Below are 22,633 nucleotides of genomic sequence, written 5' to 3' on the forward strand. Positions count from 1 at the left end.
ATGAAGAAGCCAAAGCATGGCTGCTGCTATAGACCATGCGGTCCCCCTTGTGAAACAAAGGAAAGTTTCTTGTCGAACTATTATTACAGTGTTCCTGAGGTAAACTGGGGGAAAGAGATGGGAATATAGAGAATTCTGGAGCAGGCTGTTCAAAATTTTCAGAACTTGGGTATATGGGGGGGGAAGCTTAGTATTTTCCTGATGTATTTCTCTTTTTTCATTATTTTCAGGGACAGGGGAGTTTGGCAGGGATGGGGGGTGGTTTAAAGGACTTGTCTGTGGCTGTCTTTTATTCTCTGTTTCTAATAAGCATTTGTGTACTTGTAAAAATATTGGAAGGAACACAGCAGCATTAGAGTCAAATTTTTCTACTTTAGACGTTAATAAATTTCCCACATTATCCCAAAATAAAACTGAATTTATATTTTGTAATTCGCAGTCTGGAATTTCAAAAAACATCCAAGAGACAGATCTTTCTTATACCTCTGGTATCAGATTACAACACAGTACTGATGATGATGATGATGGTGGAGGAGGAGAGAGAGCAAGAGAGAGCCTCTCCCCAGTGCACACATTTTTATTTGCAAATTATCTAATGAGCTAAAACAGGAAGCATTTCCTAAGCATTTCTTCTAGAGCTATGAGAATTCTGTTTCTATAATATGAAAGTTTACATATAATGTGCGCATGCAGACAATCTCTTCTATGTGAAAAATGTAAGTAATATTCCTACTATGCTTTTATTATGTCTAAAGCTATGGTTTTGAGCTCTCACTGAAACTTATTGTGAAGTTTGTTTTTTACACTAGATTCTAAGGCTTATGTTCCTTAACACATTTAAAGCATACTTTGACTTACTTAAAACTAAGATGGATACTTTTACTTTGTATCTATGCAAATTAATAATAGTTCCACTTAAAACTAAAGCTTACACCTCTACTTCATGTCTGTGTGGCTTAATATATTTTAATTTCTCTAAAACCTTTAATTCAATTCCAACATACTGTTCTCTCTCAGGGATTTAGAGAGGCCTCAGTTTTCACACTCGAGGAGTCCCTTCTTGTCTCACAGCAGCTGAGTCAAGGGTTGCTTTGAGAGCTGCCTTTGCTCTTGCCCTGGCCCTTGGTCTCAGGCTTGGCCATGAGCCACATCGCCCCAAGGAGGGATTAGGTTTGGCACTAGGACAAATCACAGGGAAATGTTTATGGCAAGAAGGCAGGAGGATTCTGGATTTCTCATGAAGTGAAGAAATTGCAGAGCAATGGCTGCAGTAATGCGCCTTATTTCACCAAATTTGGGAAAGAGTTGGTTACCATTGTCTTCACTGGGTTCGAGAACATTGTCATTGTAACTGCATTTTGTGTGATGCCTGGTACAAAGTTCTCCTAACTGTAAAGCCACTGTGGTTCTTCCTTCCCATGGATGTGACCTAACGCCGGTCCAGCTCAGACAGTACTTCCTGCTTGGTAATTCTCTGCCACGCCTCAGGGATTTCTCCTTTGCCCTGAAATTTCCCATTATACAAATCTTCCAGCTGTGTCCTGAAACGACACACAAACCATTTCCAGTACGCCTGCATGGATGAATCAGGAAGAATCCTCCAAGTGGAAACAGGAGGTCCAGCATCACGGTATGTTTTGTAAGGGATCCATGGGAGACCAGGAAATCTGAATCGGCAGTCACTAGCAACAGAACTGGAACAAATATCAATGACCAGATGGTTTGTCCCAAACCATATGAATCCTGTCAGAGCTTCAGGGCGATGGAAGACCAGCTGATGGTCTCCATCATGGCTCTGCATGGTGTTTGAGCATACAGCCCCACAAAAGGGACACTTCTCCCAGCACCCTGAAAAATGCTCTGCCAGGATGGTGTGAGGCTGCCTTGAAAATGAGCTCATGTCAGCATCAGACATGTCTTTCATGAGCCTCTCCCTCATGTCAATAAGAGTTTTTGCCATGGCACTGCTCAGGAACTCAATGTCTGTGACCTCCTGGTGCTCGATGCCTTTCAGTTCACTTCTGGGCAGGTTGATCACTTCTGCCAGTTCCCTGCAAAATTCATCCAGCCAAAGAGAGATTTTGTCTTCTCTGTCTTTTCTGTCTTTGACAATTTGGGTTGATAAAGAAACAGCTGACAGGATGTTTCCATAGAGAGATTCAAGAGAGGAATGTAAAAACATCCTCAGCTTTCTACTCCCATCTAAACAATGACTCCTAACTCGTTCCTCAATGTAAGTCTCAAAAAACTGTTTTGGAGATGTAAGGTACTGCTTGAAATACTCAAAATTTTCTTGTTCTGCCAGGTATCTCAGGATGCAAACTTCCAGATTGGCTCTGTTGCCCTTGAAATCAAGGAATTTGCTCTTCATGTCCTCAGCAATGTCTTTAGCCGTCCTCTCAAAGACTGCCCGGCGAAGAGCTGGTTCAATCTTGTCACAAAGGAAAACAACAAAAGTTGTGATTGAAGTGGCTCCTTGGCAGGAAATTAGGAAACATTGGAAGAAATCTTCTCTCTTGCTGCTCAGGTACACAACTGGGTCGTTTGCCTTTTGGAATGCTTCATGCATGGCTTTAAACCTTTCTGCTGCCATTCTGCACAGATACAGGGACAAATCTATGCTGTACTCTCTGTTAAGAGTCCATTTTGCATTGCTGGGGACAGAGTTCATACCTTTCTGAACTTCATTGAGTATTTCATGAATAAAATTTTGACTGTAATCCCGTTTCTCCTCCTCCTTCTTATCAATGTTTGCCTTCACACGTGTTATGATGCCATCTGTGATCTGCTGAAAGTTGATCACATCAGCATTGGAAATGCTCCTGGGATCTGAGAAAATGACGAAATACTTTTTCTTCGTAACGTGTTTCTCCACGTCAAAAGAAAATCCTCTGCCTTTGGGAAATGACCTGATCCGTGCATGGAAACCTGGCTCCTTAAAGTGCTCTAGAAGGACATCTTCAATTTCTGCATCGATATCCACCCGTTCTGGAGGACGAGCAGAACGGGAGACTTCAGCAATCCAGCTGGTCCACAGAAGAGTAAAGTTGTCCTTCAAATCTCTATCACTGAGGCTCTTGCCTTTCAGACTTACAGCAAGTTCCCGACTCCTCCTCAAGAGTTCAGATTCATATTCCAACTTCCTTGCATCCAGTTTCCTCTGCTGCTTCTGTAGCTCAATAAGATTCTCACATTTCTTTTTTGTTTCATGAAGAAGAGTCTCTTTCAGTCCTTCCAGCTTCAGCTCGGTGCTTGATTTCCACTGGACCAGTGTCTCACGGTCCTTGTCTTCCCTGAAATACTTTTCCATTTCTTTCTCAATGGCATCACTTGTCTCTTGCACCAGCCCTTCAAGGTGTTTTCTGGTGACATTCTGCAAGTCCCCATTCTGAATTTTGTTGTTAAGTCTCATCTGGACATCCAAGAAGTGACTCCGCAGCCTCCAGGTCCACTGACTAAAGGCACTTTCCAGTTTCCTGTACGCAGCAATCTCCAGGGAATTCTTGAAGCTGAAAACAAAGTTTTCATTCACCAAAGCATTCCAGAGGTCACCAATACGATCTTTCAGGCTCGAGAGCCTCAAAATCCTGCCCTGGGACTGCTGCTTAGCAGCCTGGAGGATTTTTCTCTTGAGCTGCTGGATGTTGTGGCTGTAGGTGGGGTTGGGTGGTGCCATTGGGGGGTTTCCTTCCCACAGGTGAGCAAAGTAGTGAATGTGGGTCTTCACATCAAAGCCAATGACATCACTGAAGGAGGAGATGTCACAGAATTCCTGCTGGGCAGCTACCATGGTCATTTCATCCAGCTTTTCCTGCAAACGCCTTTGTCCTTCCATGTTCTGCTCCTTGGCAGTTGCTTCTCCCACATTTTGGTGCACAAAGAGGCAGCTTGGGGAAAGATTGACTTTCTTCATCCTCAGGAAAGCCTGCACAGCAATCTGGAGAACATCTTGCATTTCTGATGGGTTTTCTCCAAAGATATTGATCACAGTCAAGTTGCCAACACCAATGACAAAGGTGGCCAGCTCATTGTCATGGTTCAGCGACTGTTTATTGGCCATCTCAATGGCACGAAGCCCCTCTGTGTCAACCACCAGCACAAAATCAAAGCCCAAGTCTTGCTGCAGCTCCTCACCCACTGGGATGAGCTGCATGAAGGCCCCACGGGTGCACCTCCCTGCGCTGACGTTGAACTGCAGACCAAACATGGCATTCAGCAGGGTGGACTTGCCTGTGCTCTGGATGCCGAGCACGGAGAGCACAAACACTCGTTTGTCCCCCAGCCTCTCAATTAAGCTGTCAAAGATTGCTCCCACCCAGCGCAGGGGCAGGTAAGAAGCGTCCCCATCCATCAGCTCCACAGGATACCCTGAAACCATCAGCTCTGCTGCAATTTCTGGCAGTTTGGCAAAACTTTCTTTCTTGGAGTTCATTAATTCCAGAGCTTCATAAATCTGCCCTATTTCCCTCAGAAGATGCTCCAGGCCAATGGATGAATCATTGATTTCATCAGAGACAGCATCCAACCGACACAGTAATGGATCATTCACCTTGGGATTTTTCTTCTTTTTCTTTCCTGAAAGGATTTCAGTCCATAACCTGTGATAGTCTCTCCTCAGTTCTTCAAGCCGACCACAGGACAGCTCGTCCATAAAGACTTTCATCCACTGCAGGAAGTATTTCTTGGTATCTGCTGGCTGAGCCTGGAGAAAGCCGAGGAAGGATTTCATCAGCGGGTTGAGAGGGAAAGCTTGGTCAAGTTGCTTTCTTCTTATTGTTTTCTTCTCATTTTCAATTTGGCTGCGATGATGCTCAATGCTCCTGTTCCCCTTTTCCTGCAGGCGAGTGAGTTCTTTGTCCTTTTTGCACCACTGGTACCACAGTTTTCCTTGAAGTGGAAGCAACTGGGATTTGATCTCAGACAGCTTCTCCTTCTTCAGAAGGTCCACCAGCTCCTTTGCTTTTGCTTTGGCTGTCACACATGCAGGTTGATCTGCATCCACCACAAAGCCGTGCTGGCGAGCTTTGTCCGCACAGGTGTCCAGGCTGAAACATGGATTAGACCCTTCCAGGAGATCCCTGATAATTTTGCTCAGCTGGTCCACCAGTTCTGCTTCGTTTCTGTTCCTGATCCCTATTGTTATGGTTTTGCTGGATTGTCCAGCTGCAATGTTCTCTTTTTCTGTGAGAAGACAAATCAAAGGCCTTTGTGACTCCCACAGGTCCTGCAGAAGCCTTTTCCCCCTGTTGTCCATCTGTTCTGAATCAGACACAAGAGCCACGTTGACAGCAGATATGTCCTGCAGGAACTGCAGCTGTGCTCTGTGATCCCTGGCATCTCCATGCAGGTTACAGAAAGCCACGCAGCTCTCAAAGGTGTCATCAGGGCTTCCACGGGGGCAGTACCAGGCGATCTCCACCACCCCTTCCACCAGCAAACGCTCTCTGGTGCTGCCTCTGCAGTGGCGGTGGAAGAAAGTGTCGTGTTTGCGTTTGCTCAGCAGAGCGTTCAGGAGCTGAGACTTGGAAGAGGAGGCCGAGCTGCCAATGCGGATGAAGGACACGATGGGAGTCTGTGCCTGGAAGATGAGTTTGTTATTGTAACTCTTTGTTTGGGCCTGCTTTCCTGACTTCTCTGTCTCTTTCCAGCTCCTTTGGATTTGGCTGAGGGCGTAGAGCAGGAACTCGATGTGTGCAGTGCCCGGGTTGGGCAGCAGCAGAGGCAGCGCCAGTTGGCAGAAGGCCAGCTTGGTTGCAAGGGTCTGTCTCAGGAAGTCATCAGCACAATGGAAAATGGCCATCTGCAGGTCCATGGGGTGCACATGGCCGTCCCTGCTTGCACATTTAGGGGCTGCTCCCATCAGATTATCAAGGAAGTTTTCAAAGGAGTCAGATTGTTTGTCCTTTTGCTCTCCGCTTTGTGGCAGGAGTGCAAAGCCTGGGTTGTTCTCTTCCCAGACAGTCAGGTACCTGACCTGGTAATCCACAGTTAACAGCTTTTGCAAGAAGTATAATGGCAGTTCCTTGTCCTTGCTGGGCTGGATGTCCTGCAGAGATATCTTACAAATGGTGCAGAAATCTCCCATCCCCATTTTTCTTGGATAGTGACTTTCGAGTCCAAGGCGCTTGAGCAACTGAAGGAATTCCTGGTTTGCAATGGCTCCATATGCTTTGGATTGGCTGCTGTCTGACTTGGATTGGGACTGACTTGGTGGCTCAGGTGTTGTAAAAGTGTCTTCCAGGTCTGTGAGTATGTTCTGCATCTTCTGTTTGTCCCATTTGTCATCCAAACACCCACTGATCAAGGAATTCAAGTCCTGTTCCAGCCTCTCCCAGTCTTCCCCCACACTGTGCTTTTGGAGGAGGTTTTGTATCCGTGTGGACCACAAACATTTCATGTGATCTTCCATGAAAACTAAACGCTCCCTCTTCTGCTCAGGGGACAGCTTTTGACTTTCTGGTGTCACAGTCAGACCCCTCAGCAGAAGGGAGGCCTCAGCTCTATCAGCATCCTGCTCCTTCAGGTTCACATACTCCTCATGTGCCTCTTCCATTTCCTTGGCCATGTACTGAATTTCTGGGTGTCCAAGGAGGTGCTGAAAAGTGCTGCTTTCCACCTGGTACCCTGTGCTTGTTGCAATCAAGAGCACCAACAATTCCATGTCCTTCTCAGCCCGTTCCTGGAGAGACTGGAGTAAGGAATAAATGGCGAGGCTGCTGGTCAGGGTGGCTTTTATCTTTGCTTCATGAACAGCAGAAGCAGAGGTTCCTGCTGCATATGTGACAGCATAGATGTGCTCCTTCATTTGCCGCAGTGTTTTGGTAAGTTCTTCAAGCTCAGAGATTTTGGGAGATTTGGGAAGAGGGTGCTCAGTCTGGAAGATCCACTGCATAATGAAGGAAGCCTCAGGGAAGTTCTTAACCGAGTAGATATAAGGATCCAAGAGGCTTCTCAACATTACCTTGATAGAGGAGGTGCTTTCTGTAGGTGACTCCTGGAATTTCCGCACGCTGTTCACCAGGAAGTCCTGTAGGGCTCTGTGTGACAGGCACACATTGATCCACACACTGGGGTTCCTGGTTTTGGCATTCAGATCATCTTTGAGCTCCATCAGCATAACCAGCTTCCTTTCGTCCACTGACACCTCCCAGGCCTTCACAGTGTCCATGAAATCTCTGGCCTCTTGCACTGCACTGCCCAGTTCCTCTCCAAAAATGGTATCAACGCTCTCATTCGTCAGCGCTTTGTACGCATCCCTGAGGGCTCTGCTCATCTGACCAACAGACTTAAAATCCCCACTATGATTGCACTGGAGGATGTCCCACACTGGGATCAGCTCAAAGCCACGGTCGATAACGCGCCACGTTGTGTTATCAGACACCAGCCCCGTTTTCCACTGAGGAAGAGAAGTTGTGTCTGCTGGGCCCCCTGTGTTGACCCCATAGACCTGAATGGCTGTATGGGAACTCTCTCCAGCTCTTCCCAGGACAGAAGCCTGTGAGTTGGATGTGGAAACATCCAGGGCCCCTGCAGCACTGACCCCAAAGCCACCCCAGCTGGCTCCTACAAAGTTGTTCAGTGCTTCAGAAGTTTGTCGCTTCACCTCTTCCCGCTGCTCAGCCTGGAATCCTTCTGTGGACGCCTTCCACCAGAATATCCCCCCAAAGTGAAGGGGACCCTGGTTTATGTGGGATCCAAACCTGCTGAAGAAGCTCTCACACATCTTCACAAAGGTGGGGTTGTCCTCTTTCCGAGTGAAGCCCACCATCGGTTCCATGTCTTGCAGCTCCCGCAGAGCCGCATCCGAGAGGCGAAGCTGATGCCTTTGGAAGTAGCAGGAGGCCAGGGGGATGTACTGGAACTTGGTGGTGCAGAAGTAGCTTTGCTCAGAGTGAGACTGGTGGGTCTGCTGGGACTGCGAGGAGCTGCTGTGATCTACACTCTCTCCCAGATTAATCCCCCAGAATGCAAATTTGGCAGACACGCTCATACTGAACCCCAGCTGCTCCATGGACTTGGTGAAAGTGGATTCTGCTGCAGAGGAAGAGAACTCCCTGCTCTCAAGCAGAGATCCTTGCTCTGGACCAGCGAGCTGGAATCCCTCAGGAACCCTGAGGAGCTGCTCTCGTGTTGCCAGCACATCTCCAGCCCTGCTGGTTCTGTAGATGCCCTGCAGGGCCAGTCCCCCCGACGCCCACCTCAGCACCTCGGTGTCAGGGATGTTCTCCCTCCTGCCTGCTGACAGCTCCTGCTGCTGCTCCAGCTGCTTATGGATGCTCTCCAGCATTTCTGCCAAGGGTTTCTCTGGTGATGGCCAGAACTCTTTGGGAATCTCCATGGCTCGCCACAGAGTCTCTGCTTGCTCCCTGAGCACACCCTGGCTGTGGCTGCGACTGTTGAGCATTTCTGTCAGATCTTTCAGGGCTTGTTTGGCCACTTCTTGCCTTTGCTTTGTCTTCTCCAAGTGCTCCTTCTGCAGCTCTTTAGAGGCTGTTTTGTCATCTGTTATTTTCAGGAGTTTCTGGAGCGCCTTTTTCTCCCAGGGGTGCTGTACCTCACACTCCAGCTTGAGATAGTCTTTATATTCCAGATGTTGCAGGGCTTCTCTGCGCTTGATTCCCAGGATTTGGGACACTTTTGGCAGCCAGTATTCAGCATCCAGTCCTTCCTTCTGAAATGCCTCTGCCAGGACATCTGTCTTTGCATCCCCCTCTTGTGTGTCCTCCTGCGAGGCCATGGCTGTGGAGGAAGCAAAGAGACTTTCCCTAAGGTGTTGTCAGAGGCCCCGGCCTCCTGGCAGAGGCTCTGCAGCAGCTGCAGCCCTGGGGTTGCTCCCACCCAGCTGCTGGAGCCCGGCCTGGGATGGCACAAGAGCCAGGGTGTCCTTCCCAGCAGCCTGGATGTGCCTGCTGCTTTCCTGTGTGTAGGATCAATTCTGAAGCTGAGTGTAGATCCCAGAGACAACACAGACACACAGACACAGACACACACCTTTCACACACGCACACACACCCTCTCACTCAATCTCACAACCTGCCCTGGACAATGTCCTGCCTTCACCATCACCCACATCCTCCCAGCTGAACTCCTCCATCCACAAATGCACACACCTGGGGCATTCCTGGCTCCCTGCAGCACTGGCACAGCCCCTCTGCCCACCCAACAGCCCTGCCTGCATCCTGCACCCTCTGCCCAGCCCCACGCCTGCCCTGCTCTCTGCCTGGCCCAGCCTGCTGCTCCCAGCACCCACAGGCAGTGCTCACACACTCCACTCCCCCCATGGCACCCCACACTCCCCAGACACACTCCTCCCACACCCAGCACGGCCACAGGGGCTCTGACCTGTGCTCCTGCTCCAGCTGCCAGCGCAGCCCCTCCCTCACCCCACTGACGCCTCTTCCCAGGAGCTGCTTCCTGGCACACTTGGGAAAATCCACGTTGTCCCTGCCCACAGCTGTGCCTGGAGCATCCTGGTGTCCCTTCAGGAGGGACTGGAGTCTTTAGGACACAACTCAGAGAGTTGCCCTCCATGATCTGCTGCTCGTTAGGACAGAGGGTCTCATCAGCCCAGTGCCCATTGGTGGCCATCTTAGCCACATCAACTGCAGAGACACTGAGCTTAAAATCCCTGGTGAAAGGAGGAAAAGTGCATGTAAACCTCCAACCCTGGCGTTGAGGTGAGCAGACTTCATGCTGCTTAGGGGCAAATTACAGAGGGCCCTGGGAAACAGCTCCAAAAGGCCCTGGAGTCCAGTTTTGGGGATGGGTCTTACCCCATAGCCCAGTTGGTTTTGGTTTCATTTTGTTGTCTGGAGTTCTCACTGTGCCCTCCATCCCCGCTTCCCCTACAGATTGAGAAACATCACAATGGATGAATGGTGGTCCAGGATTCAGTGTGGGGTGAGACCAGGGGCTGCTCTTGTCTCCAGGAGGGGTGATCAACACAGGGACCATGCAGCACAGTAAGTCTGACCTGAGATTCTCTTGCCCTGTGGTTTTTTTGTTACCCTCCTGTTTTTTTCTTGTTTCAGCACTGTAACCAGGGCTTGCCAGCTTGTTTTTCTTCTTCTTTGCTGTTGATGCTGGGCTAGCAAGCAACGGACATGGCTCAGCTGAGGCCTTATTAGCAGGCCATGAAAATGGCTTGTCTGAGGGTTCAGTGCAAGAATCTAGCTGCTAAACTGCACATATTAGCAAGGTCAGTCTATAGCAGCCTATTCATAAAACTGATACTACTGCAGCTAGAGGATGTGAGAGAAGGAAGAGATGGTTAGTTTGTTGCTATATAGAGAATAGATGCAGTAGGTTTGCTGCTAAAAAGCATGTACACAGATATAGCTGAAAAAGCAGAAGGGGTGGTCATCTCATGCTTGCAAGAGCCAATAGTTGGAGAGGCACATGTACCTAAAACCAATGAAATTATGCCATATATGCTTAAGTCATTATATTTTGGATTATAAATGTAGATGGTGCCTTCAATAAATCGAACTATGCTTTATCAATCACACTGATTGGTTGCTTATTTCCCTCGCCGAAGTTCTTCCACACTTTGCTGCTTGAGAGTTGAGAGCTAGGAGCAGCCCCCAGTCCCACCAGGCCTGAGCTTAGGAGAAGCCATTGCCTCTGAGCCGTACAAAGGAGCGATCCCCCGGCCAGCCCCCACTCCTTCGGGGTGTTTTGCTACACCCCAATTCACCATCCCAGGTCTGCAGTGGTGCTGAGAGCGGTGCTCCCTGTGGGCTGTGCAGGGGAAGCCAACTCTCCTCTGCCCTGTGCCAGAGCCGCCATTGCCAGCAGAGAGGCGCCACAGCGCCCCCTGCAGGAGAGGAGGAATCATGGCACTCACCCTGTCCAGCCAGGAGCCACCAGCGCCCCTGCTGGCTGTGCCTGGGACTGCACCAAGGGGCAGCTGCTTGACAGGTGAGACAAGGCTGGGATGGTGTAGGAAATGGAAAGATTGAAACTTTCACAGACACTGGAGGGTTTGATTTGCAGCCTTGGAAGTAACTTGGATTAGTGTAAAAATAAAAGTACACTGACTTTAAGCAAAAACTTAGGTTTCTATTGTTGTAAGTAAAAATAAGGCTTAAGTAAGAAACTGTATTGGATAAGATAGTGAAGGGTTTTACAGTGCAGAAATGTAATTGTACAGAGTAAGCTAAGAGTTTAGATGCTAGAACAAAAGCCTATAAGAGTAACAGTACCCCATTGGATAGAAGTATATGGAGTGCAGCAGAATTAAGTAAAGATAATAATGAACTTATTAGAAACTTGCCATTGGATTAGAATGTTATCTATTGACCTGTAACAAAAAAACCTGTGACCACTTTGAGCTATGCCCAAATTTTTGCTCCTACAAAATCTCATGGCCTTTGTGGCTGATGTGCATCTGAGGAATAAATTGTTTTTAGTCCAAAAGTAGTGCCATCCCTTCCTTAAAGTGACAGTAACAGGATGGGTTTTCTGGTTTTGTTTGTCGCTGCAGTTGTTGTGGTTTTCTCTCGCTATATACATATATGAATATATATATATGTATACTCCAGTAAATACCTGTTATTCCTTTCCTTTACCTTTACCTGGAAGCCCCATAATTTCAAAGTTATAGTAATATGGAGAGAATATGGGTCTCAGCCACTATGGAATCAAGAGGGAATGTCCTCCTCGTCACCCTAAATTTCTTTCACAACACAATAATCCATGGAGTTGATAAAGAACAGCCAGTTAACTTGAGCTCTTTGGATTTCAGTGAAGTATTTGATCCTGCCTCTCCTAGGATCCTTGTGTGTCCCTTCCAACTTCCATCATTCCATGATTCTCATCGTAACAGATCTGGTGCTTTCACTGGACACCTGCCTTTAAACCTTTGAGGTTTCCATGCTGCCCCACAACCCTGAAAATTGTCCCATTTGCAGTTCACTTTAATACTGGAAACATTTATTCCTTACTAAAAATCCTTCTGAGCATTCAGCCTCTATCCCACCAAAGCCACAACACTCTTACCAGCACAGGTATCAATCCCAGGGGCTTGGACTAAGCTAGTGATCTGAGGGCTCCCTTCCCCTTACAGAACCTGCCACGGGAATCCCTGCAGATTTGGGCAATCTGAGCAAGGGCTGTGCGCTCTGATTCCCCTCACCCACCTCACAGCAGATGCTCCTGTTCTCCCAGCCTTGGCTTCCAGCAGACACCGGCAGCCGAGGGCCCCAGCTCAGGGGACACAGCACAGCAGCAGTGGCAGGCCTGGGGCACACGGCAGGATTTGGAGAAGAAGATGGGAACCACTCGAAAGCTCAGGAGGAAGAACACCACGAAGGAAAGGCCCAAAATCCTAAAGGAGAAGAGCAGCCAGTCAGGAGAAGGCAACCCATGAGCACGGCAGATCCATCCCAGGGAGCACTGGAGGCCAACCCTTCTCCTCCACTGGGGACAGCAGGACAGCAAAAGCCACTGGCTGGAGAGAAGGGCAGTTCAGCAGCAGAGGAAAGCTGGGCGTGCTGGCAGAGCACAGCAGGGACTTTTGGCACCAAGTGCCCTCGGTGGGCACATGTACAGCTGCTCCCTGGACAGCAGAGCCCCAGAGTGGGACAGCTGCTCAGGAAGGGAACTGCTGCCTCAGGGTCACTGCTGGAGCTTGTCTAATTGAGACACTTGTCCCAGTCCTGTCCCCTCCCAGATTATCTCCCACTGGAGCACTGCCAGGGCTGGTTCAGGCTCAGGAGCCAGAGGCTGCCCTGGACAACATGAACTCCAGCCCAGCCACACCCTGATCCTGCCCCCAGGCACCCTTGACAATCCCTGCACAGCTTCCCATTGCTGCAGGAACAGGGAAAAAGCCCCAGCGACTGTGTCAGTGCCCGCAGAGAGGCACTAAGCACATTCAGGGTTTAACTCGGATTCCAGTTCCTCCTTGGAAGCAAACGAGGGAAGCAGCAAGGCTGGCAGCAGGACCTGCCATGGGAATGCCTGCACCCCGTTTCATGGGAACAGCCCCCCGAGAGTGTTTTCCCCAGCCCTGCCCCAGGGAAAGGGGCTCTGGGAACACGGACACCTTTGTGGGGCTGTGCCAGGGACCAGAGCGCTCTGGGTGGTGACGCTCAGACTGTGAGAGAGGAGAATCCCACCCTCCCTGCACGGGGAGGAAAAGGAAGAAGTGACTCCGGGCTGGGCACAGGGCAGGATGTGCCGTGCGTGCCCCTCATGCCCACGGAGCTGCCCCGCTCCCGAAGGAGCGGCTCGGGGGCCAGGAGCCCCCCGGCATCAGTGCCATGGCTCCTGCCATGCGGGGAGCGCAGCCATCCGGCCCCAGCTCTGAGCCCGGCCCCCTCCCAGCTCAGCCCCCGCAGCGCACACGGCTCCCCCGAGCTGCCCCAAAGCGGCTCCAGCACAGGCGGCTTCCTGCAGCCCCCGCTCGGAGCAGACACCGCCCGCCCGCTGCCCTCAGAGCCCTCTTCTCCTGCCCGCCCATCTCCGCAGCCGTGGCAAACACCCGCAACAGGAGGCAGGAGAGCAACGAGATCCCGCTCCCTGCTGCTCCCGGCTCCCAGCACAGCACAGCTCATCCCCAGGGCCCGACCTTCTCCCTGCGTGTCCCGCAGCTCCTGCGGTGGGACGAGTCCAGCACAGCTCACCCAGCCCCGCCTCTTTCAGAGTGAGCTGCTTCCCCTTTTATGGGGGCAGTGCACAAGCAAAGACTGATTTCTTGTAAATCAGATTTGTCTGCAGCAATGTGAAAGTGAAACTGCTGCTGCCTGTGTTTGGTTTGAAAAAATTTTGGTGAGATATGGACTTCAGGATGTTGGAGAACTTTTCCAACCTTAACGATTCTATAATTCTTGAAATGTAGCAGAAGCAGCTACCTTCTCCCTCAGTGTCCTGCAGCTCCCAAGCTGGGAGAATTCTGGCACAGCCCCCCCAGCTCCGGCTCTTTTGGAGGGAGCTGCTTCCCCTTGTATCGGGGGCAGTGGGAGAGCAGCTCCCACTTTTCTGTAAACCATGTTTTCCTGCAGCACTGTGAAAATGGAACTGCTGATGCTTGGGTTGGGGTGAAAAAATACTTTGGTGAGAGGTGGGCTGCGGAGGTGCAGGCCTGGACAAACCCCAGGCATTGTCTTCCCGAAAGTCGGGTCTGACTCACGAGGAACCAAGCGAGCAGAGAGACACCAGGCAGGTACTCACACACGTTCTGATGGAGATATTGAGGCATCAGGAGAAATAACAGGAAGGGTCTTTGTGTAGCACTCCAACGAGGGTCCCCATGGTCGAAGCCTCGAGAAACAAAGACCCCAGACTACGGCAGGAGCTGGTTTAAATATGGGGTGTGAAGGGGAGGAGCACGGGGCTAAGGTCCAATGGTGCAAGGGCTCGAGGGTGGTTCTAAGGTGAGGAACAGCAGAAACAACCAACAGGAATGTGGGGGTGGAGAAGCGGGAACAGGGAAGCCAATGGCAGAGCAGGATACTAAGAACATTCTGGAATTGAGGATGATCGAAAGGATGATATCACTTGGACTTATCTACATAATAGAGCAAAGGGCTCTGGGGCAGAAGCTTTCTAAACCTACTTCTCTGCCCCAAACAGTGAGGTGCCCCTGGAGTTTTAAGATTTCCAGGGTAATTGGGTTGCTATATCCCCAGCAGGCTCCTGGGCCTCCACAATGGACTTGAGGATGATGGATGTCTTCTCCAACTTCAATGATTTTATGATTCCATGAAAGGCAGCAGAAGTAGCTCCCTTTTCCTTCCATGTCCCACAGATCCCAAGCTGGGAGAAGTCCAGCACAGCCTCAGCCAGCCCTGGCTCTCTTGGAGGGAGCTGCTTCCACTTTCATTGGGGCAGTGAGAGAGCAAATACTGCTTTCCTCTAAATCATGAGTTTTCCTGCAAATCATGTGTTTTCCTGCAAATTTTATCTTTTCCTGCAGCAGTGTGAAACTGGAACTGCTGCTGCCTGGTTTGGGGTGAAAAATATTTTAGTGAGAGATGGACTTGAGGATGTTGGAGGTTTTTTCCAGCTTTAACAGTTCTATGATGCCATGAAAGGCAGCAGAACCAGCTACCCTCTCCTTCCATCTCCCACAGCTCCCAAGCTGGAAGAATTCCAGCACAGTCCACCCAGCCCCAGCTCTTTTGGAGGGAACTGCTTCTCCTTTTATCAGGGCAGTGAGAGAACAAATACTGCATTCCTGTAAATCCTGTTTTCCTTCAGCAGTGTGAAAGTGGAACTGCTGCTGCTTGGTTTGGACTGAAAATTACTTTGGTGAGAGGTGGACTTGAGGATTTTGGACTCCTTTCCAACTTTATGAATTTATGGTTTCAGGCAACAGGAGCTTGACAGAGCCTGGGGCTTTTTTTCTCCTTGTGATGTTAAACAAGACCTAGTGCCTTGTAAAACAGATTGTGGCAAGCTCTTGACTTCTTCCCAAAGGCCTTTGGCCCTTTTAATTCTGGAGCAATGTATCCCAAATTTTGCTGTGTCCAGTTTCAAGGAAGTAAAAGTTGTCAGCAGTGCTTGGAAAGTGTTGGAACCCTGGAAATGGGGAATTTGGAAATTCCTGTGCTGACCCCCAAGAGAACACTGCTTTTGGCCTGAGGCCGTGGAGAAGGCTTCCAGAATTAAATGATAGAACTGAGTTTGTGGGTGTGTAGTTGGAATAGAAGTGTGTGATATCACATGGTGGAAAATTCAGCATTTAAGGTTTTAGAATATAGCAATATGAAGAAAGCAAGATGGAGGTTTTAGGGTGGAGGTTTTGGCCTTCTTCACAGGTTTGGGTGGTATTTTGTAATTGGATAGAAAATTCCACATTGTGGGCCACGGGTGATTGGTTATTGGGTTAAAAATAAAAAATTGAGGTGTCTGTTCTTAATTGGACAGTATGGCTTTAAAAGGCCTTGTAGAGAGAGAGATACATCTCTTATTTTTAGCTTGTTAGCTTGAAGTGCTGTAGAACTCACTGTAACACAGATAAGAATTAATAAACATCTGAGTCCAAACAAGAAATTCTGTCTTGCTCATTTAAGTAGGGACTTTGGCAGAAAAAAAGAAAATAAAATGTGATGGGAAAGGTCCTTGGCTACAGTGGAGCATCTCCCCAGTCATTCCAGCACACCCAATCTCCTGGTGGGAATTTGTTCCTTGGTGTGTCCAATCCCACCAGTTTGGGGATCTCTACTGCAAATCCTGGCAGGTTTTACTGAGAGAAATGAGGAAATTATTCAAATCTCCCCCTTTTTACATGAGTGTTTCCTGCAGTGTGGCACTTGGTAGGAGAGCAGCTCACAGGGGTTGATTTTCCTGGTGCCCCATGGCTCAATTCTGAATTTGAAGTAGAGCAGCAGGTGAGGCTTGGACCCAGATCAAGGAGGTTTTCTGGTATATTTTACCCAATTTGAATTTAATTGTGTAATTCCCTCACTCCACTTTGCCACTAGACTGAGGTCTATAAGGAGTGTGAAGATCCCAAGTTATTCTCAAAACTGTCCTAAGCTGTTGTATCAAATCTGCAATATTGTGGTGTTATAAATAAATATAGTTATTGGCTTTTGCATTTATGTATTTGTTTTTGCAAGTTATTATCAATCACAAAGATTCTGATATAGTGAAATTTGTGGTTCCTTTTTACTGGTTTTTTTTTATAATATATATGATTATTATTATATTATAATAGAGCAATATAATTTTACTATAAATTTGTTATTATATAAACAATAATAATAATATAATATAATATAATATAATATAATATAATATAATATAATATAATATAATATAATATAATATAATATAATATAATATAATATAATATAATATAATATAATATATATTAAATATTATGATATATTATATATTACATATTATATATTATATATAATAATAAATGGTCAGCTTGTGTATGTACCATATAGCTTATATAAATATTTATAAAAATATATAAATATAATACAAGCATATTACATCTTAAGCTGTAACATTAAAATAAAGATTATCTGGTGTTAAAATGCTTTTATTCATGTAACTAACTCAGAGAATAGTGTAAGATAATTATATAGTTCCTCCCATTTTGTGGACTATCTCATCTGGATGATAAGATAACAGCATAAAAAAACAGAACCCAATTTACTGACTCTTCATTGCCAGAGAGTGTAAAAACAGGGTAAAACCATGAAACAAAATGAAATATATTTATTTAATCTGAAAGATAGCATGCAGACAAGTCAAAGGTTAAAAGCAAGCAGAAATTCATTAAACACCTAAACACACAGGAAGATTTGAATATGTATAATCTCTTATGAATATGCAATGACTCCCTGAAATGTAACAGTATATAATGAACATTGTTTTAAGCTCACAGTGTGGTTTTTTTGCTGATCACCAAAACACCCCAGCGCTGGATTTTGTCCCTTTTATCCCTTAATAAACTTCTATAAAAATTTTAAATTGTGAGCCGTGTTTCTCACAGTGGGAATCTCTGATGACATTCCCAAAGATACCCCCAATCTAGGAATTATTTTATTTTAATCCCTTCCCTAACCCCGTTGCTGTGACAAGGGAGGTTTTGGCCATTTAGAAAAGGGAATCATCAGGACTAGGAGGGATTTTTATCCCCCTTGTCTGGGCAATTCAGTAAAACCAACCTGCCAATGCACACCCAGCACATCTCCAGATTTTTTGCCTTTTTTTGTTAACTTTGTTATGGTTGTTTCCTTAACAAACTACACTTTGTTGGGTTCCTGATTGCACAATCTGAGCCATTTTAGACCAAATTACAGATTTTTTGCAAACATTTCAGAAGTTTTTCATTCACACATGATCAGTTCTAGGACTGCTGGGGGGCAACTGCCCATCAAATTTGACTTTTAGGGTTCTGCTGTCCTTATCAATTCAGGACGGGGCAGGCTCTGGGGTTTTTGGGGGGTCACAGTGATCTCAGGGCTCCTCCAGAATTATTCCTGCATTTTTTGCTCAGTCCCAGCTGCTTTCTTCTCAGTCCAGGATATCCACAGGGTCATCTTCACTCTAGGGAGAGGGAGAAGGTGAGTGACACTGTTATAGGTAATTATGTAGTTATTGGCTTTTGCTATCATAATGACTTTGCTATCATATTGACTTTGCTATCATATTGACTTTTGCAAATTATTTTGATCTAGTGTAGGTTGTAATCACCTTTTAGCTGCTTTTAATAGACTAGAATAGAATAGAATAGAATAGAATAGAATAGAATAGAATAGAATAGAATAGAATAATAGAAGAATAGAATAGAATAATAGAATAGAATAGAATAATAGAATAATAGAATAATAGAATAATAGAATAATAGAATAATAGAACAATAGAATTTGTCAGCCTTTTATGGTTAATACCCTAATCCTGGTATAGATTATGCATTTTGTAAATATATTATTATATTATATATATATTAATATATATTATGTATAATGTATATATTAATATATTATTATGTATTTTGATAAAATATATCATAACTTAGGCTCTCATAAAATGTTAAAATAGAGACTGTGTCATGTGTATTACAACATGAACTTTTACAGAAGAAATTAATTAATAACTACTTAAATTAATAACTAATTAAATTAATAACTAATTATTTAACAATTAATTAATAACTAATGCCTTTATTTTTGTAACTAACTGGCAATAGTGAAATAGCTAAAATTGAGTGAAAGTACCTGTCAAAGTGGCTAAGATAACTTTGAAAAGAACCAGGCACTTTGAACTGACTTTTCAGGTATCAATAATTGTCAAATGACACACCAGGGGCCTTGTGAAGAAACAAAACACAAAATCATCTCTTCATTGTGGCACTGACTCTAAATGAGGCTAGGGGTCAAACTAACCTAAAGAATTCTGGGGACATGGGAACCCAAATCAATGTTTGAGTATTTATAATCATCATGAACACGAACAATGACCAGCACAATGCATAAATAAATAAGAATTTTTATAGTTAACTGTGTGCATCAGCCACGCTGTGAATTTTGCTTTGTCTCATATTAAACTTTTTAAAATGTTAAAGAGTGAGGCTCGTTTGTCCCAGCAGCATCCCCGGGGGTGCATCCCCTGCCCTCCCTGATCCCTGCCCCCGGGGGTGCTCACCTGAGGGGTGCTCACCTGAGGGGGGGGATGCTCACCTGAGGGGATGCTCTCCTGAGGGGATGCTCACCTGCGGGGGTGCTCACCTGAGGGGATGCTCACCTGAGGGGATGCTCACCTGAGGGGATGCTCACCTGAGGGGGGGGGATGCCTACCTGCGGGGATGCTCACCTGAGGGGATGCTCACCTGCGGGGTGCTCACCTGTGGGGGTGCTCACCTGAGGGGATGCTCACCTGAGGGGATGCTCACCTGAGGGGATGCTCTCCTGAGGGGATGCTCACCTGCGGGGATGCTCACCTGAGGGGGTGCTCACCTGAGGGGATGCTCACCTGCGGGGATGCTCACCTGAGGGGGTGCTCACCTGAGGGGGTGCTCACCTGAGGGGATGCTCACCTGAGGGGGTGCTCACCTGAGGGGGTGCTCACCTGCGGGGATGCTCTCCTGCGGGGGGGATGCTCACCTGAGGGGTGCTCACCTGCGGGGATGCTCTCCTGAGGGGGTGCTCACCTGCGGGGATGCTCACCTGCGGGGGGGATGCTCACCTGAGGGGTGCTCACCTGCGGGGATGCTCTCCTGAGGGGATGCTCACCTGCGGGGGTGCTCACCTGAGGGGATGCTCACCTGAGGGGATGCTCACCTGTGGGGGGGGGGGATGCCCTCCTGCGGGGATGCTCACCTGAGGGGATGCTCACCTGAGGGGATGCTCACCTGCGGGGATGCTTTCCTGCGGGGATGCTCACCTGAGGGGATGCTCACCTGCCCCCGGGGATGCTTTCCTGCGGGGATGCTCACCTGCGGGGATGCTCACCTGCGGGGTGCTCACCTGAGGGGATGCTCACCTGAGGGGATGCTCACCTGAGGGGGTGCTCACCTGCGGGGTGCTCACCTGAGGGATGCTCTCCTGAGGGGGTGCTCACCTGAGGGGATGCTCTCCTGCGGGGATGCTCTCCTGAGGGGATGCTCACCTGCCCCCGGGGATGCTCACCTGAGGGGGTGCTCACCTGAGGGGATGCTCACCTGAGGGGGTGCTCACCTGCGGGGGTGCTCACCTGAGGGATGCTCTCCTGAGGGGGTGCTCACCTGAGGGGATGCTCTCCTGCGGGGATGCTCTCCTGAGGGGATGCTCACCTGCCCCCGGGGGTGCTCACCTGCGGGGATGCTCTCCTGAGGGGATGCTCACCTGCCCCCGGGGATGCTCACCTGAGGGATGCTCACCTGCAGCGATGCTCCGCAACTCCCGCACCTCCTGCCGCAGCCGCAGGCGCAGCAGCTCCCGCAGCAGCTCCCGGCGGCGGCTCCGCGGGGTGACCCCCATGCGCCGCAGGGACCCCTCGTTCAGGCGCAGCAGCGCCCGGCCCGTCAGGGCGTGTTCCCGGGCCAGCTCCGCCGCCCCGCCGTGCTCCGCCAGCCAGGAGCCCACCTGGACCCCCGACCAGCGCCCCACTGCCTGTGCGGGAGGAGAGGGGGAAGACACAGTGCCACAGCCCGAGCACAGCCCTCGGTCGCATCCTTGCGCTGATGCTCCCTCGTCCCCAAATTCCTGCCTGTGCGGATCCCCCATCCTCTCCATCCCCGCGGATCCACGGATAACTATCCATAAGAATCCGCCATCCTTCACCCGTGGGGATCCTGCCCATGGGGGTCCCTTCAATCTCCACCCTCGGGGGTCCCCGAGCCTCTTCCTGGGGGGTTTCACATCCTCCACCCATCCGGATACTCAAACCCTACCCATGGGCTCCCCCATTCTCCGCTTGTGGGTATCCCACATCCTTCACTCGTGGGGGTCCCCAAACTTCCACCTGTGGGGGTCTCACATCCCCATCTACGGATGTCCCCCCTCCTCAGTTACTGGGGTTCCCAGGGATCCCACTGCGGTTGCCCGGGGGGTCCCCAGCCCTTGCCCACTCTCACCTCAGTCTCGGGGCTCCCCTCCAGGGCTGCCTCAGCCCCGTCTTGCGCCGGCAGCTCCATCTGGGGCCGGGGGCAAGGCACGGGGGCAGTTCAGGCTCCCTGAAAACGGGGGGTCCATCAGTGAGGGGTCCCCCCTGCTGCCACACAACCCCCCAGCCCCCCACCCTGGCAAACAAACCACCGTCCCTCGGTCCCTCCTGGGGACACAGAGCCGGCGGCTGTCGCGCTTCTCGCTGCCACCCAGCCCGTGTCCCCCCAGCACAGGGGGCTGCTCCCGGGGGTCGCGGCCGGGGCCACCAGCCCCGGTGTCACTCGCCCGTGCCCTGAGCCCGCAGGTGACACCGGCCCCACCCGGCCGGGAGCTGTGACCCCCTCGTTCTTATCCCCCCTTCTCCTACCTCGCTCCGGCTCCGTGCCCAGCCCCAGGAGAGCGAAAGGAACCTTTGCCCCGGGCGTGCCCCGAACGCTCCCCGAACGGGCCGAACAGCCCTGCCGGGCACCAGGGACCCCTGAGCACCCCGGGAACCGAGTGGCGGTCGAGGGGGCTCCATCCATACCGGGAGCTCTGCCGGGGCTCCCCCAGCCCACCCCGCCACCCCGAGCACCCGCCACGCCGCACGGGACTCCGTGGGGCGGCTTCAGCCACGCTGGTACCGAGGGCAGCGAGGGTCCCGCAGGCGGCGGGGACACCGGAGAGACAGCGGCGGAGAGGGGAGGAGCGGGATGAGCCTCCAGGATGAGTCACATCCGACGGGCTGCAGCCCTGCCCTGCTCCCCAGGGCGCTGCTCTGCCCCCGCAGCCCGGAAGGGGTTAAACCCCCCAAATAACTCCTGCCCAGGGCAGGGCTGGAGTGCCCATCCCGGCAGGGATTTAACAGCCGCGTGGATGTGGCACTTGCGGACATGCGGTGGCCGTGGCAGCGCTGCGGGAGTGGCTGGGCTGGATGGTGATCCCAGTTTTCTTTTCCACCATGAACGATTCTGTGATTCTGAGCCAATCCCGGCCCTTGTCTGGCCCTGGCAGTTCCCCTCTCCCCCTGGAGCAGTGCTCTAGCACAAGGTTTCCAGTGAGGAATGAACAGGAGAGCCCGGGCGTTGCACCCATCCCTTATCTCAGCCGAGCCCCGGAGCAGGGCTGGGCAGCAGCTGGTGGGTGGCAGAAACTGCTGCTGTCATAAAAAGGAATCGAAGGTGTTTGGGAGGTGCTTTAGGAGAAACTCTGCTCCCTGGCAGGCAAGAGCAGCCACCCTCAGCATCATAAAGCCACGAGGAATAACTGAAAAAAATAACGAGGATATTAAACAAAAGAACAACTGTCTCATCTTCCCCAATGCTTGGGAGAGAGAGAGCCCTGCACATTTGAAGTTTATCAAGAGCTCAGAGCCCCTGGCAGGGCCTGAAGGGGCTGCAGGAGAGCTCAGAGGGACTGGGGACAAGGCAGGGAGGGACAGGACCCAGGGAATGGCTCCCATGGGTGGGATCCTGGGCAGGAATTGTTCCCTGGCAGGGTGGGCAGGGCTGGCACAGGGTGCCCAGAGCAGCTGTGGCTGCCCCTGCATCCCTGGCAGTGCCCAAGGCCAGGCTGGACAGTGGGAGCAGCTGGGACAGGGA

The 22,633-nt window shown here is 49.8% G+C and overlaps 2 protein-coding genes across 4 annotated transcripts; both read right to left on the reverse strand.

Moving 5' to 3' along the window:
- Positions 1-520: 520 nt before the first annotated feature.
- Positions 521-14,580, reverse strand: LOC306798326 (interferon-induced very large GTPase 1-like). Of its 3 annotated transcripts, none has more exons than XM_079298301.1 (3): positions 14,561-14,580; positions 12,141-12,328; positions 521-8,739 (listed from the first exon to the last, which is right to left on the reverse strand). In XM_079298301.1, the coding sequence occupies exon 3, from the start codon at positions 8,735-8,737 to the stop codon at positions 1,430-1,432; it is 7,308 nt and encodes a 2,435-aa protein (XP_079154427.1). In that variant the 5' UTR covers positions 8,738-8,739; positions 12,141-12,328; positions 14,561-14,580; the 3' UTR covers positions 521-1,429. The 3 variants fall into 3 exon arrangements, with proteins under 3 accessions (XP_079154427.1, XP_079154426.1, XP_079154425.1); XM_079298300.1 differs by lacking the exon at positions 14,561-14,580 and adding an exon at positions 14,176-14,268; XM_079298299.1 differs by lacking the exon at positions 14,561-14,580 and adding an exon at positions 13,574-13,686.
- Positions 14,581-17,903: 3,323 nt separating this feature from the next.
- Positions 17,904-21,455, reverse strand: LOC306798854 (sterile alpha motif domain-containing protein 12-like). Its single transcript, XM_079299173.1, has 4 exons — positions 21,421-21,455; positions 21,023-21,121; positions 20,327-20,558; positions 17,904-18,015 (listed from the first exon to the last, which is right to left on the reverse strand). Exons 2-4 carry the CDS (start codon positions 21,080-21,082, stop codon positions 18,011-18,013), a joined length of 297 nt encoding a protein of 98 aa, XP_079155299.1. The 5' UTR covers positions 21,083-21,121; positions 21,421-21,455; the 3' UTR covers positions 17,904-18,010.
- Positions 21,456-22,633: the final 1,178 nt, after the last annotated feature.

Source organism: Erithacus rubecula (genome assembly GCF_903797595.1).
Source record: "Erithacus rubecula genome assembly, chromosome: 2".
Lineage (NCBI taxonomy): Eukaryota > Metazoa > Chordata > Aves > Passeriformes > Muscicapidae > Erithacus > Erithacus rubecula.

Bases quoted from the DNA above. Each gene is read 5' to 3' on its own strand.
- LOC306798326 (XM_079298301.1), bottom strand. From the start codon at position 8,737: ATGGCCTCGCAGGAGGACACACAAGAGGGGGATGCAAAGACAGATGTC.
- LOC306798854 (XM_079299173.1), bottom strand. From the start codon at position 21,082: ATGGAGCTGCCGGCGCAAGACGGGGCTGAGGCAGCCCTGGAGGGGAGC. The intron at 20,559-21,022 runs GTGAGAGTGGGC...CCTCCCGCACAG, and splicing joins AGGGGAGCCCCGAGACTGAG to GCAGTGGGGCGCTGGTCGGG.